The sequence below is a fragment of the Seriola aureovittata genome, chromosome 17 (assembly GCF_021018895.1).
Source record: "Seriola aureovittata isolate HTS-2021-v1 ecotype China chromosome 17, ASM2101889v1, whole genome shotgun sequence".
Classification (NCBI taxonomy): domain Eukaryota; kingdom Metazoa; phylum Chordata; class Actinopteri; order Carangiformes; family Carangidae; genus Seriola; species Seriola aureovittata.
In genome coordinates this window covers 20,251,685-20,270,626 of record NC_079380.1, presented here as the reverse complement: position 1 = coordinate 20,270,626, position 18,942 = coordinate 20,251,685, and the positions used below count along the sequence as shown (strand labels likewise).

General features: G+C 34.5%; 1 protein-coding gene across 2 annotated transcripts; it reads left to right on the top strand.

Moving 5' to 3' along the window:
• Nucleotides 1–577: 577 nt before the first annotated feature.
• LOC130185629 (phosphoribosyl pyrophosphate synthase-associated protein 2) lies at nt 578–12,149 on the top strand. Of its 2 annotated transcripts, XM_056402192.1 has the most exons (12): nt 584–688; nt 2,513–2,548; nt 2,894–3,054; nt 4,857–4,909; nt 6,508–6,574; nt 6,701–6,873; nt 7,141–7,256; nt 8,194–8,249; nt 8,564–8,712; nt 8,846–8,916; nt 10,284–10,430; nt 10,527–12,149. In XM_056402192.1, exons 2-12 carry the CDS (start codon nt 2,534–2,536, stop codon nt 10,683–10,685), a joined length of 1,167 nt encoding a protein of 388 aa, XP_056258167.1. In that variant the 5' UTR covers nt 584–688; nt 2,513–2,533; the 3' UTR covers nt 10,686–12,149. The 2 variants fall into 2 exon arrangements, with proteins under 2 accessions (XP_056258168.1, XP_056258167.1); XM_056402193.1 differs by lacking the exon at nt 2,513–2,548 and having other exon boundaries at nt 578–688.
• The last annotated feature ends 6,793 nt before the right edge of the window (nt 12,150–18,942 follow it).

Sequence of the window (18,942 nt, the reverse complement as noted above, 5' to 3'; positions counted from 1 at the left end):
GGCCTCTAGAATGACTTCAGTATTTATAATTTATACATTTGGATAATGGAACAAACTGACGCTTTGGTGCGCTGAATTGAATTGCACGTCTTTATTTCATGGGACAATAACACACGCAAACAGCGTTTAGGCAACATCGGCTAATGAAGAAAGAGCTCACAAACGTCAACATACATTTGCACTTAGCGCATTTTCATTATACAACGTGAACAACTGCAGAAGAATTATACTTCATGCACGGACCTTTTAGGAAGCACCACAGGCTTGAGTTCACAATCTTCGGAAACTGAACAATCTAGCGAACCTACATGTAAAAGTGGATTTTATCGGTAAATTGAAATTAGATTAAGTGACTGAACTTGATAAGGAAAAGGTGCAAACTACGCTAACGTAAAACTTTTGCATTTCAAAATTAAGTGTCGACTGTGGACATCACTGAAACCACTGATTGCTATATATTACTTCTCTCTGATGAATGGGTTGTTTACGGGTTTAAAAAGAACACTTGAATGCATCTTAAGACCTCCAATAAAGTATTTCCTGGCCTGTGATTGGTCGAGCTGCACTTCCGTCAAAACGAAACCTCGCAGTCAGTCAGAGTGAAGGGAACAGGTTGAAAAGGAGCTAGGGGCTTGTAGATTCAAATACTGTTGGTTGCAGGTTGTAACCGGACTTAACACACAAGCTGGTGAGGATTTTTATCATCCTGTATTTCTATTGATAGTATTTATTGTGATTTCTACGTGTTACATAGGCATACTTGCATTCTGATGCATGAAAAATTAATTCGCGCATTCACGAGCTTTGCCACAGCAAGATTATTTCTTGCGAGCTATCGCGTTAGTACTGTTAGTCTGTTAACGGTAGCTAACGCTATGTCATCATGTCAGAGGCAAACGTTTAAGATAAACCTAAGATAACGTTATCAATTTAACTGCTTTCACATAACAGGCATTACAACCACAATACCACTTAACGGTTTAACCTCCATTCATTGTCGAATAAAATATGTCGCTGTTAATGGCAAAGTCCTGTGTTGTCCCGTTAGCTTAGCAACGTGTGGAAGCTAATGTCGTGACTGTTGATAGTTAGGATGAACGATTACTACCCTCTATTAAAAGCCTATTAAACGTCATTGACTCCTTTTAAAACAATTTTCGCTGTTCTAAGACACGTATTTAAATACGACAATTAGCCGTCCAGTTATTTTAAAGCGTTAATATTATGGTTGCACATGGCATGTGATTGTAGCCCAGCCTTTTTTGTTTGCTGTGTTATTGTTCTCTAAACTTCCCTAAGTGTGAATGCAAGCAGACCCACAGAAACGCTTTCCCCATTTAAACATCTCAAACATAGACTGTATATGCTCCCAAACACACATCACAAACAAATGCAAGGTAAACTAAAAATTAAAGAACATAATAATAAACAAAATAAAAAATCTGTGAACAAATGTGTAAATCAGTACAAAGATAATAAGCATGTATAAAAAGGAGAGTTTGTGAAAGACAAAAGAAATTTAAATAGCTTTGTTCAAGGACGTAGGTAGTACATAGACTGTTGGCCCTTCACAGTAAAAGCTCATTATCTGATGATTGGTTTGACTTGGCATGTGTTTAGGGGGCTGTAACCAACGGTTGTTTCCACTGCTGATTAATCTGCCAACTATTTTCTCGATTAGTTGGATCAATTGTTTTGGCTATTAAATGTAAGAAAATAATGCAAAATGCTCCTTATTATTTTTTACAGCTCAAGATGTCAAATGTCTTTCTTTGTTCAGTCAACAGTCCAAATCTAAAAGATATTAAAATGTAGTTATTGCGCAAAAGATACACTCTCACATTTGAGAAGCTGCAGTAATCAAATTTCAGACATTCTTTGCTCAGATATGACTACAACAATGACGTGTTTGTCAAAGTAGTTGCTCAATTCTGTGTCGATTGAATAATCAAGTAATTGACTAATCATTGCAGCTCTATATATATTTATGAAGTGTTTCACAATAGGAGATTGATCTGAACTATTCCAAACTTCTGTGATGCACATTTGGGTCCAACTTTTAAGCTTAGGAGTAAATGCATTGCATGGGTTTTCATAAAGGAGAGCCATTCTCTCCCCATCAGGATTTTTCCCACTGTATATTTGGTATATGTGTGTGTGTGTGTATGTATGTATGTATGTATGTGTATATATATATATATATATATATATATATATATATATATATATATATATATATATATATATATAAAACCTTAAAAGTACTGATGTGAAATAATACAATTTTTTTTCAAAGATGTAAGTTTGTTTTTTTTGGATTTATGCCTAAACAAAGATGGGGAATTTCAACTGCAGTAAAAGGATGATGCTGTGACACAGTTTAAAAGGAGAACTCCTCATTGCTTTTTGCAGGAAGCTTCTTGAATAACTCTGTCCCATTCTCAGGCAAAAGGAATATGTGTCCAGGTTTAATTATTGTTATGCTGAAGTTTTTGCTTTTTTGTAATTTCAGCACAGCTCAAAAGAGTGGAGAATGACTTCAGCAGAGGTTGTTATGACTAACTATCAGTCTGAATACAAATATAGATTGAACTGATGTTTTCTTTCCACCTTCACACTCTCACATGTGTACCTACTCGTCCAGTCAAGGTTGAGTGATCATAGTATTTTTATATTATAGTCTGTCTGTCATGATTGTGTTCACTGAGGAGCAAGAGATCTTTAAATATTAATTCTCCCTTCAACTGAAAAACTACTTTTATGTTCAGTGGCTTATTGTACGTCTTTAAAGACCAACAAAAATGTGTTTCCTGTTCCTCGTTGACTTGAGATATGAAAGTTGACATAAAGATTTTAAAGGAAGTAACCGCTCCTCCCTCTCTCTCCACTGCAGGAAGGTCTCAGCGCAGCGTGGGTGCCCAGGGATCCACTGCCTGAGTGTGGGGAGAGCAGCGGCCGAGACCCCAGAGACATGAACCACACAAAGGGTGGCCTGGTCATCTTCACCGCCAACTCACACCCCTCCGGCCGCGAGCTGAGCAAGAGGATTGCAGAGTGAGTATAGAAGCGATAGCTGACATATTAAAAGCACGCATAAGAGGAAACTTCCCATATTAGTCATTTGGGAACAGGCCTGCTGCCTCCTTTGTCTCAAATGAAGAGAAAAGCAGCTTCTGCAGCTGTTGAATGCTGATACACTCTTTTCACTTATGCTTCTTGAAAGACAAGTCTGGATGTGCCGTGTTTCCATCTGAATTGTTGGTTCTCCATGTGCCAGCACATGTGCAGTGTTTACAGTATGGCTGATCAGAGCGTGGTTTGTGGTTCAGCTTCACAAAAGACAACAATGGTACAGTAAAATATAATCGCTGTGCAAACATAATTTCAAAGACAAAGTATTTCCTGCAGCTTGGTAACAGAGCGTAGCAGGTTTGTGTCACCTGTCATATGCTGCAGAATTAGCTAATTTTAGTATGTCCAACTACATTAAAGAAACAGTGAATATTCATTGTTCATATTTGAATATTTATTTATTTTTCCTTTTTAAACAAAAGGAATCATAAAATATGTTGTTATGACAACTCTCTTTTGCCACCTCAATTTGCCAAAGAATTGATTAATTTTGACATATTTAATAAAAAAATTAAAAAAAATTTCTCTCACTTAAATTATATGCCAAGACTGTCATTAAACTAGTAGTTTGTCTGAGGGGAAATTAATTCAAAAGATTACAGAGAGAGATATTGAAACCTCTTGACTCCAGGAGATTGTCATCGTCTTTTTAGATGGAGGGTTACATTTCTGCTTCCCTCAGACTTTGTTAATCATTTTCAAATCATGCATGAACGCAGAGAAGCACGATGAGTAAGCAAAGGACACATAGGAACTACTTACAAGTGTATTTATTGGAAACATTTATGCAAACCAACAATATATGTTATACAAATATATGTTTCATTTAATTTATTTTTCTTTTCACCAGCCCACTCAAAACAACAGAGCCATTCGTCCTGCTCACCTTCCCTTTCACCAGCTGTACAATCACATTTAACCCTGTGACTGAGTGATACCCCCTCACTAAATAAAGTGAATAGTGTTAACACTAAAGTTAATGAATAAAAACATACAAACATATTGTAGAAAATGTTGAAACTTCAGCTTTTCATAATGTGTAAAGATGTGAAACCCAGGAGCCAGAGGGCAGATATGGAGGCTTCAAATGGAGAAGAATAAGAAGTGACACAAAAGCTGAGTTTATGCAAAATTGTCACTTGATCTCGAAGAATATCGATTCAGTGAAATTCATTACTGACCTCACCACCTGTTGCCTCTTTAAAAATAACCAGTTCCATGACGAGCTGCAACATTGTCTAGATTTCATCATGTTATGTGTAAACACAACATTCATAAATTGCAAAACCAAGTGGAAACACACGTGATGCAGCCCTGGACTCTGAGAGTCTGTGCATGTTTATACCACATATATTTGTCCTGGCCTGTCAGACACGAAATTCCATGATGTGTGTGCGTGTGTGTGCATGTGTGAGAGGAGTGGCAATATAATAAAGCATTTTAACAGTTTAGAGGGAGAAAATGTGCTGTGTGTTATGTTTCAAAAGATGCCATTAATTCAAAGGAGAAATTTAGCAACAAATAAATCCATATCCAATTTTTTTCAGTTTGAAATATATGTTCTCATGTTATGGAGAAAATAACACATTTAATCAAGCATACCTGCTGTCTGTATGAATATAAACAGACCTCAGCTACGTAAATTTTAACAACAACAGTTTTTGTTCAAGCCAATGAAGCACGTTTTGCTTTTAAAGCCTAAGCTGAGGTTCTCTCTTTCTCAGGCGGTTAGGGGTGGAGCTTGGCAAGGTGCAGGTCTACCAGGAAGCCAACAGAGGTAAGATGATGACTGACGAGGAATGACTCTTTGTGCATGGTTAGACATTTACATATCAGCATATTCTTTATTTAATCAAATAGTCTCGCTGAGATCAAGCACTCAGCAGCTGCAGAGATGTGAAGAGCAGACTAATCTAGATATGTATTGAGTTGGAGAAGAGACGTATGCATACAAGTCTGCATCATCTGCAAAGAAATGTATATAAGTCTGGAGTAACAGTGTTGTTTCCGTAGATAATAACACAGAACCTTGTGGTACACCAATGATTATTAAGAGGAAAGTTGATCTGAGACTATTAGTACAGATAATCTGGGTTCAGACACATGCATGAAACCAGTTCTGAGAGTGACTGTCCAAGCAAAGATGTTATTTGTTTATTAAGATGAAGTGGTTAACAGCATCAGAAACCAGCACAGCATGTCTGTCAAACATTATTTGTTAACATTTAAAGTAAACATCACTCAACCCTGCAAGGCAGTGGCTGCATAGTACACTACAGTACTTGTGTGGTATGAAGACACATGGGAGAAGGGCACACAGATAAATGATTGACAGCTGTTTTACTGTGTATGTCAACAGGTTAGTTGTTAAATGATGTGTAGCTGTTATTAGAATGTTTGTAAAACAGTTAAAACAACAAGTTCTGTGAACATAAGTCTGTTACGTAACATGATGATGTTATTTGCTCTTATAACGCTGTAGCCTTTAACAGCATTGGCTGCAGAGACTTTGAATTCCTCTGCTAAGTTCTGATTATTTATGAGCATCAGACAGACTTTTCAAACTGTCCCTCCTCACAGCTGTTTATTACAAGATACGGATGCAAGTTAGACAAAACAGAGCAAGTATTCAGCAGGCTACATATCTCAGGCAAAGTTCAAGGACAGGCAAAATAACTGAAAGGGAACTGAAAGACACAAACAGTCTGAACGTACAAAATGTGTCTAGAAACTAATTGTATGCATTCAGTATGCAACAGTCAGAATGTACAGTGGAAAATACGCATTTTCTAGTTAATGCATTAAATCATACAAAACCACGATGGCCCTTTTTAAATTCTAACTGCTTTGTTAGAGGTTGAGAGCTAAATATTCAACACCAACCGAGTTTCAGGTTTCTTAGCTCCCAACCTACAATAACTCTCAAACACTCACAAACACATCTGAGTTAATGGCGTGTGTGTGTGTGTGTGTGTGTGTGTGTGTGTGTGTGTGTGTGTGTGTGTGTGTGTGTGTGTGTGTGTGTGTGTGTGTGTGTGTGTGTGTGTGTGTGTGTGTGTGCGTGCGTGCGTGCGCGCGTGCGTGCGTGCGTGTGTGTGTGTGTGTGTGTCATTTGGCTGTGGTGAGGAAGCATTGTGTTTTCTGTTCTCTTTTCCATGGGAGCCACATTGTTGGAATGCTAGTATCTACAATTTCACACTGTGTGTGTGTGTGTGTGTGTGTGTGTGTGTGTGTATGAGAGGCACAAAGGGCTCAGCCCTCTAATGAAGCTGTAAGGCCTTGCAGGCTTTGTTTTGTGTGTGTGTGTGTGTGTAAGTTTATGTGTGCATGTTTTCTTGCTACTCTCTCATTCTCACACCCTGTTTGTTTCCATAGAAACAAGGGTACAGATCCAAGAGTCGGTGCGAGGCAAAGATGTCTTTGTGATTCAGACAGTGTCCAAGTAAGAAAGAAAACACACACATTTCAACATAGTTTTAACATTTTCCCCCTGAGACATCTGCTATCACATGTTTTATTAATACTGTCTTCCTCCCCATCTCCTCCCTCTGTCCCTCGGCTGTATCAGGGATGTGAACACCACCATAATGGAGATGCTGATCATGGTGTACGCGTGCAGGACATCCTGTGCGAGAAGCATCACGGGAGTCCTCCCCTATTTCCCCTACAGCAAGCAGTGTAAGATGAGGAAGAGGGGCTCCATTGTCTCCAAGCTCATTGCCTCTATGATGTGTAAAGCTGGTAAGTGGGAGAGGATTGATTTAAGGCACAACACAGGAGGAAAGCAGCGGCAAACTCACTTATAGCATGTCTTCACTCAAAATTACAACAAAAGAAAACCTAGGATCACAGGGTGCTTGTAACATTTACTATGAAAACTATACGGGAAGTGAAATATGATGATGTATTTACAAGACTAATCTGAAAGTACGTCTGTCATGGCTGCTGGTGAAGCGTGTGCTGTCATAACTGTAAACATTAATGCTGTCAAACTGACTGTTTGTGCAGGTCTCACACACCTGATCACCATGGACCTCCATCAGAAAGAGATTCAAGGTTTCTTCAACATCCCAGTGGACAATCTGAGAGCTTCGCCCTTCCTGCTGCAGTACATACAGGAGGAGGTAAAGACACACATTAATGCACAACATGAATTGTTTTCTTACCTTTAACTCCACTGGGCACAAACTGTTGTTAATGGTCTATTTTTCCTGTGCCTGTGTCGTTTATAAAGCCCCGCCCCCTATAGTAACTATTGCTACGCTATTTTTAGATTTTTAGCACATTTTCAGGGAATCTGAAAAACTTCCAAAGTCTGAATACAGTTTCTTCAAAAAAAAAAAAGTCTTAAATCTGAAGTCTCAGATATTTTTCTTTTCCCAGTCACAGGCATAAATGTTAGAACTGTTTTTGTATGTGATTTTCGTTCTGTATGCACATGTTCAGACCTATACCAAACGCAGTCACTACTGTTAGCTTCTGTAGCTCGGGAGCTTATTGTCTCATAATGGGCAAGTTTTTTCGAATCTTTTTGCATTGGTTGATCCATCCATTTTCTGCAGCTTATAATTTCTTTACTTCGGTCGGTATGACCAAAAAGGGTGCTAAATTTCATTCTGTGTGATTGATTTGATTTAATTTATCATCATTATTATTATTATTATTAGTAATCATTTTATTTTTCTAAAACAAGAAAACGGTCAAGTGGCTGAAGCTACACGACCTTGGCAAAAGGTCATCATCCTCACCAGATCATACATGGAAATAAAGAAACCACTTTGTTCCTGCATTTCCGTACAGAGCTAGTTGATCCTGGTGTTTTAAGTGTGATGAGGAAAAATGTAAGATTAGCCTGTTATTTCATGGCCCTGTTTGACTTCTTAGTTTACATACATGGACAAGTAAGATTAAAGGTTGTTGTTTGTATTTTCAAACATTTTTTTTCACTTTCAGGTTTACAAGAAAAAAGTCTTTTAGGATATTGACTAAGCAATTTTGTTTAGCAATTGTATACAAATCTGACCTTTTTACATTGCATCCTCATTTTCCATGAACCTCCAGATCCCTGATTATAGAAATGCTGTGATTGTGGCCAAATCTCCAGCTTCTGCCAAAAGGTAGGCTCTCTGCACCTGATTAATGAAATCACCTTAAACTGTGCTGAGCCTTTGAGCTGTAACTCATTATATTTTAAGTGTTAATTAACATGTTAATCATACACGTGTTGTTCCCTCTCTCACCACTCTCTGCTCGGCTGAGGAAGTTAGGGTCCAAAATTTCCGCTATGTAGCAGCGTACATTGCTGGGGGGTGCCAGTGACGTTTTATGGCAGAAAGTTTCTACTTCCTCTGAACAGCTGAAGGCTTCAGATAAAGGAGCTTAGTATGTTGTCATTAACAGCTGTTGTATTTGCGTTTCTCTCTGTGTGCAGGGCTCAGTCATTTGCTGAACGGCTGCGTCTGGGTATAGCAGTGATCCACGGTGAAGCTCAGGACGCTGAATCAGACCAGGTGGATGGGCGACACTCCCCACCCACCGTCAAGACCACTGGAGCCATTCATCCCAGCATGGAGATACCATGTAATACACACACACACACACACACACACACACACACACACACAAAATAAAGATAAACCATGTAAACACCAATTTTTGCAATATAAATAGGTGTGTAACTTTGTCTCTGTGTCCTTTTCGTTTTTGTTTCCAGTGTTGATCCCTAAAGAGAAACCTCCCATCACTGTGGTAGGAGATGTAGGAGGACGCATCGCCATCATAGTGGTGAGAGCATACAGTTTGATTGGTTTAAGCAAATTATTATGGCCTTGCAGTGTAAATACAGAAGATTGTTTTTTTTTATTTTTCTAGTAAGTCTTTCTTTATTTTACGTATTGTGTTTTGCTACATTTGAGGTCACATACGTTAGATTAACTGCAAACACAAAAACAAACATTGAGAATGAGAAATGTGCCAAATCAGCGGCTGCAGCAGAGAAGAAGCTGCAGGTCGGCGTCCTGGCACTCAGCTGTGTCTCTGAGACAGATAAAGGAAACCTTCCCTACGGGAAAATACCTTCATGATGCCATTATCAATGGATGCAGAGACTGGTTTTCCACAGAGAATTGCTTATTCTTTTCTATTCTGCTGTAGCTGTAATGAGTCAGTGTTTCAATATGAGCCAAGAGAATGTGAACACCCATTTAATGACTGATGAAGGACTGGCAGAGATCCAGTGCCTCACGGTGTGATCCCAGTTTAGTTTAGAGCAAAACATCACACATGCTTAGAAAATACAGACTGTGTGAAAGTGAACGTTTAAAACAAAAATACTGTACTTTATGTAGATTACTGTACAGGGATACTGACTGCATCTGACAAATAAGTCCATTCTGTCAAAGTAAAATTTAAATTTTTAACTAAATATGCATCAAAATGGTCAAATACAGAAACTCGGGGCCACCATACAAAATGTTAGAGCCCATTTGAGGGATCACTTCAACTTACAGTCTAAAACCGAGTCAGTTATATCTCATTAGTTCTTCATCATTCTGCTTTATTCTATACATACAGTAACTTTTGACATGTTTAAGGAGCTATTTGTAGTTTTGCCATCACTACATAGCTAATGTTAGCATTAACAGCTGTTTAGTTACCAGTCTAGAAGAAACATGAGCTAAGCATCAAACTTCATTCCTTCACTCACCAAGAGCTGTCTCCAGTGGTGGAAAGCATCGCCAATGATAACTCTAGTCTCTATCATGTCTGTTCATCTACTGAAGTTAGCATGCTAACCAGCTAGCCGGGCCCATCTCATCACTTTCTGATAGTGACTCACTGTAGCCTCCAATCTGCTCTAAAGATGTAGCGCTGCTCAGAGGATGTATTATAACCTCTAGTCTTGTAAACGCAACCCTTACAATAGTAACTGGCCTCCTTTTTATTCGAAATACATTTTTAGTTAAATTTATTTACTTAAAAACTTGCTTGCTTACTTACTTGCTTACTTAAAAGTCTGAGTGAACAGGACTTCAGTTGACACTTTGCAATGATTTGTCAGACAAAGTAATAAACAAAATTCTTTGGGTGCCATGACACTTGAACCAGAAATGTTGATTAGTGTATTTGAGACAGGTCTGTTTGTCCCACAGGATGACATCATCGATGATGTTGACAGTTTTGTGGCAGCAGCGGAGACGCTGAAAGAAAGAGGAGCCTACAAGATCTACGTCATGGCCACACACGGCATCCTCTCCTGCGACGCTCCCAGGTTCATAGAGGAGTCGGCTATCGATGAGGTGAGTTTCTACTTTTATTTATTTCCTCTTCACTTTCTCATCTCTCTCATCTCATATTTCTCTCACACACTTTGTTTTTGATTTGTTTTTTTCCAGGTGGTGGTGACCAACACGATTCCCCACGAGCTCCAGAAGCTTCAGTGTCCAAAGATCAAAACGGCCGACATCAGCATGATCCTGTCGGAGGCCATCCGCCGCATCCATAATGGAGAGTCCATGTCCTACCTGTTCCGCAACATCGGAGTGGATGACTGAACAGCCTCACACACACACACACACACACACACACACAACACACACACACACACACACACACACACACACACACACACACACACTCTCACACACACAGAAACATACTAACACAATTCCCATTTGCCTTCGTAGAGCTCCCCAGACACACAGATGAATTATACACACAGAAATATCAGTTCCTTACTTGTATCATTACGCACAAATATGATGCTAATCCTTTCCTCTGAGTGCAGCTTAACATAGAAGATGACTGAACACAAACACACACACACACACACACACACACGAGCAAACACTTCCACTTATCTCCATAGCTGTGGCTGAACACATACTGATCTGTGTCCTAAGTGGACATTAATGGACAACTGCCTCTCTCTCCAATGGCTGCCCTCTTGTCAAACAGTACACAACTACCTTCTTTAGTTACTTCTCCAACTTCATCTTCAAAATGTTTTTTTTCCATATGTGTTTCCATTGAAATTAACGTTGATGTTAAATCTGTGGTAGAACATGATATTTGTTGGCATTGAATGTCTTTTTCTGATACTTTTGGTAAAGGAGATTGTACTGCAAGTGTGCCAGTGCCTTCTACAGGACATACTCACAAACACACAGGCCTTCATCACTCCGATGCACAACTGGGTCTCAGCTAACGTTACTGATTCATATTGGCCCTTGTAATTAATCCAGGATTATGCAGGGTTATAGCTGATTAACTTGTGTAGAATATCAGAGTTCATGTTTAAAGACAAACCCCTGTCAGTTTTTTGTTTGTTTATGTTGTGTCTAAATATATGCTACTAATATAGTTAGTTTAGACTCCCACCAGTTAGCCCAGTTGGCCATACAGCGTCTGTGTGGTTGCCATAGCACTTAGATGTTAATCTGGTGTCAAATCTACTAATTACAAAAGTTGAACTGGAATTAATGCAGGACATATTTTCTCAGTCTAGTAAATTGGATGCTACAAACCTTTTTATGGCAGTGCACCTGTGAAATATGTTTCCATGAGTCATCCATAATAACGTTGTGTGCCATCTTTTCATTGCCTCCTCATATTTGTTGTTTGTTCATGCCACAAATGAGCAGTTCCCTTCCAGCTGCAGGGCTCTGCAGCAAAGAAACTCACAGGTTTCAACTAAAAAAAAAAAAAAAAAAGGTCACTACAGTTTTACTCTCTAGTTGGGAGTGGAAGGTTGTTCTTAATCATTTGGAAATGTGTAAATTAATCCTTGATCCTGCGATCATGGTGAAAGAATCAGAAGAAGTTTGTTAAAACGTGATACCTGAGTTTCAGACAATGAAATTCCAAATTGCAGCTGAAGCTGTCAAAGTAAATTGAAGCTTTTTTCTGACAAGCAAAACCTGACTGAAGCAGGTCTTTGTCACTTTACCAGATGTGTTCCAGAAATGTTTTGTATTTATTTTCAGCACTTAATCTGAATAAATGATCTATGAAAATAAGCAACGTCTTGTTTTGTCCCTTCATATTTGAATGTGTATTTTCTTGCAAGCATAACAAGTGTTTGATAATATGCTGATATTTTAGCAGGTACAGCGTGTATTGTGGTCAGCGTTTTAATTTAACTTGTTGGCATATTTATGCTTGGTACTTATCACAACACAAAGTTCAGCTGAGGCTGATGGAATATCTTGAGTTTTGCAGGTATTTGGTCATAAATAGAAGTATTGGACCTGATGATGGTGTGAAATAAATCGTCAGATCATTAAAGTTATTATAATTCATCCAGAAGGAGACATTAATTAAGAGTACCAAATTTGAACTGTCGAGATATTTCATTTTTTCATTTATTAAAATCAATCAAACAGTGTCAGCAACATAGAGGAAACAATGCTTGGGAAATAAATAAACCACACTCATACATTCCTGTTGATGTCTGTTGACAATGCCAATTTGAGTATTGCATACTGCTAATTTCCTAAATTTTTTGTCTACCTGTGGTTTTTGTACTATCAATGTATACATCAGTTTTACCATTAAGCTCTATTTTGACCGGCTACTACGTGACAGTACTGCTTTGACACTGAAACGTCAGCATAGATAATCTAATAATGTCATATACAGTACAATAATATATTGGAATGACTGCTTTTACTTATAATAATTTAGGTACATTTTACCTGCAATATATGGAAGAGGATTAGGGCCACTGAAGGCTCATGTCTTGTGAGAATATCACGGCGGTACCTAACGTCACCAGAAACATGTCAACTGATGTTATTTAACCATGATAGGTAGCATTAACTAGCAAGCAACTGGCTTCTGTCTTCTATATGCGAGCAATCAGGTTGCTAGCTGGATTACCCATAAAATGGTGGGTATATCAAAATATCATAACATTTTATGTAATATTAAACTTTAACTTTTTTATGGATTAATATTCAATGAATTTTTATTCCTTACTATACTATGACATTTTTTGACGTTTTTATGCCTTATTATATTATGACCTTTTTTTAAAAAAATGAAACTATATTATGACGTTTTACGCATTATTATACTATTAAGTTTTTTGACATTATTATTCCTTTTTATACTGTGACTTTTTTTTAATGCCATTCTATTCTATGTCGTTTTTGTACCTTACTATACTATGACGTTTTTAAGACTTTTTATGCCTTACTATTCGGTGACCTTTTTTTAAAACTTTTTATTCCTTACTATAGTATGACATTTTTATGCCTTACTATCCTATGATGTTTTTTTGACTTTTGATGCCTTACTATAATATGACATTTTTATGAATTTTTATGCCTTTCTATACTATGAAGTTTTAAAAAAAAATTATGCCTTACTATACTATGAAGTTTTTATGACCTACTCTACTATGACGTTTTTATGACTTTTTATGCTCTACCATACAATGATTTTTTTTTATTTTTATGTCCTACTATACTGTGACATTATTATGACTTTTTATGCCTTACCATACTATGAAGTTTTTTAAAAAAATTTTGCCTTACTATCCTATGACGTTTTTTTGACTTTTGATGCCTTACTATAATATGACATTTTTATGAATTTTTATGCCTTTCTATACTATAAAGTTTTTAAAAAAAAATTATGCCTTACTATACTATGAAGTTCTGATTACTTTTTATGCCCTACTATACTATGACATTTTTTGACGTTTTTATGACTTTTTATGCTCTACCATACAATGATTTTTTTTTATTTTTATGTCCTACTATACTGTGACATTATTATGACTTTTTATGCCTTACCATACTATGAAGTTTTTTAAAAAAATTTTGCCTTACTATCCTATGACGTTTTTTTGACTTTTGATGCCTTACTATAATATGACATTTTTATGAATTTTTATGCCTTTCTATACTATAAAGTTTTTAAAAAAAAATTATGCCTTACTATACTATGAAGTTTTTATGACCTACTCTACTATGACGTTTTTATGACTTTTTATGCTCTACCATACAATGACTTTTTTTTTACTTTTTATGCCCTACTATACTATGACATTTTTATGCCTTACTATATTATGACGTTTTTATGACTTTTTATACCTTACTATACTATGACTTTTAAAAGAAATTTTATGCCTTATTATATTATGACCTTTTTTTAAAACTTTTTATTCCTTACTATAGTATGACATTTTTATGCCTTACTATCCTATGATGTTTTTTTGACTTTTGATGCCTTACTATAATATGACATTTTTATGAATTTTTATGCCTTTCTATACTATGAAGTTTTAAAAAAAAATTATGCCTTACTATACTATGAAGTTTTTATGACCTACTCTACTATGACGTTTTTATGACTTTTTATGCTCTACCATACAATGATTTTTTTTTATTTTTATGTCCTACTATACTGTGACATTATTATGACTTTTTATGCCTTACCATACTATGAAGTTTTTTAAAAAAATTTTGCCTTACTATCCTATGACGTTTTTTTGACTTTTGATGCCTTACTATAATATGACATTTTTATGAATTTTTATGCCTTTCTATACTATGAAGTTTTTTAAAAAAAAATTATGCCTTACTATACTATGAAGTTTTTATGACCTACTCTACTATGACGTTTTTATGACTTTTTATGCTCTACCATACAATGATTTTTTTTTATTTTTATGTCCTACTATACTGTGACATTATTATGACTTTTTATGCCTTACCATACTATGAAGTTTTTTAAAAAAATTTTGCCTTACTATCCTATGACGTTTTTTTGACTTTTGATGCCTTACTATAATATGACATTTTTATGAATTTTTATGCCTTTCTATACTATAAAGTTTTTAAAAAAAAATTATGCCTTACTATACTATGAAGTTTTTATGACCTACTCTACTATGACGTTTTTATGACTTTTTAAGCCCTACCATACTATGACGTTTTTTTAATTTTTATGCCCTACTATACTATGACATTTTTATGCCTTACTATATTATGACGTTTTTATGACTTTTTATACCTTACTATACTATGACTTTTAAAAGAAATTTTATGCCTTATTATATTATGACCTTTTTTTAAAACTTTTTATTCCTTACTATAGTATGACATTTTTATGCCTTACTATCCTATGATGTTTTTTTGACTTTTGATGCCTTACTATAATATGACATTTTTATGAATTTTTATGCCTTTCTATACTATGAAGTTTTAAAAAAAAATTATGCCTTACTATACTATGAAGTTTTTATGACCTACTCTACTATGACGTTTTTATGACTTTTTATGCTCTACCATACAATGATTTTTTTTTATTTTTATGTCCTACTATACTGTGACATTATTATGACTTTTTATGCCTTACCATACTATGAAGTTTTTTAAAAAAATTTTGCCTTACTATCCTATGACGTTTTTTTGACTTTTGATGCCTTACTATAATATGACATTTTTATGAATTTTTATGCCTTTCTATACTATAAAGTTTTTAAAAAAAAAATTATGCCTTACTATACTATGAAGTTTTTATGACCTACTCTACTATGACGTTTTTATGACTTTTTATGCTCTACCATACAATGATTTTTTTTTATTTTTATGTCCTACTATACTGTGACATTATTATGACTTTTTATGCCTTACCATACTATGAAGTTTTTTAAAAAAATTTTGCCTTACTATCCTATGACGTTTTTTTGACTTTTGATGCCTTACTATAATATGACATTTTTATGAATTTTTATGCCTTTCTATACTATAAAGTTTTTAAAAAAAAAATTATGCCTTACTATACTATGAAGTTTTTATGACCTACTCTACTATGACGTTTTTATGACTTTTTATGCTCTACCATACAATGATTTTTTTTTATTTTTATGTCCTACTATACTGTGACATTATTATGACTTTTTATGCCTTACCATACTATGAAGTTTTTTAAAAAAATTTTGCCTTACTATCCTATGACGTTTTTTTGACTTTTGATGCCTTACTATAATATGACATTTTTATGAATTTTTATGCCTTTCTATACTATAAAGTTTTTAAAAAAAAATTATGCCTTACTATACTATGAAGTTTTTATGACCTACTCTACTATGACGTTTTATGACTTTTTATGCTCTACCATACAATGACTTTTTTTTTATTTTTATGTCCTACTATACTGTGACATTATTATGACTTTTTATGCCTTACCATACTATGAAGATTTTAAAAAAATTTTTGCCTTATTATCCTATGACTTTTTTTTAAACTTTTCATTCCTTACTATACCATGTGATTTTTATGCCTAACTATACTATGTCGTTTTTCTGACTTTGTATGCCTTACTATACTATGTCATTTTTCTGACTTTTTATGCCTTACTATACTATGACTTTTAAAACAATGTATGCCTTACTATAGTATCACGTTTTTATGACTTTTTATGCCTTAGTATACTATTGAGTTTTTAAAATTTTCTATGCCCTACTATACTATGACGTTTTTTTTACTTTTCATGCCTTACTATACTATGATGTTTTTAAGACTTTTTATGCCTAATTATACTGTGACGTTTTTTTTTACTTTTTATGCCTTCCTATATTGTGACGTTTTTATGACTTTTTATGCCTTAGTATACTATAAAGTTTTTAAAATTTTCTATGCCTTACTGTACTATCACGTTTTTATTCTTTACTATGCTATGTCGTTTTTATGACTTTTTAAGCCCTACCATACTATGACGTTTTTTTTTAAATTTTTATGCCCTACTATACTGTGACATTTTTATAACTTTTTATACCTTACTATACTGTGACATTATTATGACTTTTCATGCCTTACTATAACATGTGATTTTTATACCTTACAATACTATGATGATGTTAACACCTTTTTATGCCTAATTATACTGTGACTTTTTTTTTTACTTTTTATACCTTATTATAATATTATATAAACATATTTATAACTTTTTATGCCTTACTATACTCTGTCGTTTTTATGACCTTTTATGCCTTACTTTCCTATGAAGTTTTTAACACTTTTTATGCCTTACTATACTATGACGTTTTTAGCACTTTTTATGCTTTACTATACTCTGTCGTTTTTAGCACTTTTTATGCCTTACTATACTGTGACGTTTTTTTGACATTTTATGCCTTACTATACTGTGAAGTTTTTAAGACTTTTTATGCCTTACTATACTATGACGTTTTTATGCCTTCCTCTACTATGTCGTTTTTTTACTTTTTATGCCCTACTATACTATTCGTTTTTTAATTTTTTTTGCCTACTATACTGTGAATTTTTTTTTACTTTTTATGTCTCATTATAGTATGACTTTTCTTTTATCCCTTTTCATGCCATACTATACTATGTTATTTTTTTTTTTACTTTTTATGCCTTAGTATACTATGACGTTTTTAACACTTTTTATGCCTAACTACACTATGTCGTTTTTTTTATTCTTTATGCCTCACTATACTATGTCATTTTTGTGACTTTTTATGCCTTACTATACTATGACTTTTAAAAGAAATTTTATGCCTTAATATAGTATGACGTTTTTATGACTTTTTATGCCTTAGTATACTATTAAGTTTTTAAACTTTTCTATGCCTTACTATGCTATGACGTTTTTTTGACTTTTCATGCCTTTATATTCTATGTGATTTTTATACCTTACTATACTATGACATTTTTAACACTTTTTATGCCTAACTATACTATGACGTTTTTAGCACTTTTTATGCTTTACTATACTCTGTCGTTTTTATGACTTTTTATGCCTTACTATACTGTGACGTTTTTTTGACATTTTATGCCTTACTATACTGTGAAGTTTTTAAGACTTTTTATGCCTTACTATACTGTGACATTATTATGACTTTTTATGCCTTAATATCCTATGAAGTTTTTTTTTTACTTTTCATGCCTTACTATACCATGTGATTTTTATACCTTACTATACTATGACGTTTTTAACACTTTTTATGCTTTACTATACTCTGTCGTTTTTATGACTTTTTATGCCTTACTATACCATGTGATTTTTATACCTTACTATACTATGACGTTTTTAACACTTTTTATGCTTTACTATACTCTGTCGTTTTTATGACTTTTTATGCCTTACTATACTGTGACGTTTTTATGCCTTACTATACTGTGACGTTTTTTTGACATTTTATACCTTACTATACTATGACGTTTTTAACACTTTTTATGCCTTCCTATACTATGATGTTTTTTTAGACTTTTTATGCCTTCCTATATTGTGACGTTTTTATGACTTTTTATACCTTAGTATACTATAAAGTTTTTTGAATTTTCTATGCCTTACTATACTATGACGTTTTTATTCCTTACTGTACTATGTCATTTTTATGACTTTTTAAGCCCTACCATACTATGACGGTTTTTTGAATTTTCATGCCCTACTATACTGTGACATTTTTATAACTTTTTATGCCTTACTATACTGTGACATTATTATGACTTTTTATGCCTTACTATCTTATGAAGTTTTTTTTTTACTTTTCATGCCTTACTATACCATGTGATTTTTATACCTTACTATACTATGACATTTTTAACACTTTTTATGTCTTACTATACTATGACGTTTTTAACACTTTTTATGCCTAATTATACTGTGACCTTTTTTTTTAACTTTTTATACCTTACTATACTATGACATTTTTAACAATTTTTATGCCTTACTATACTATGACGTTTTTAACACTTTTTATGCCTTACTATATTATGACGTTTTTATCACTTTTTATGCCTTACTATACTATGACGTTTTTATGCCTTCCTC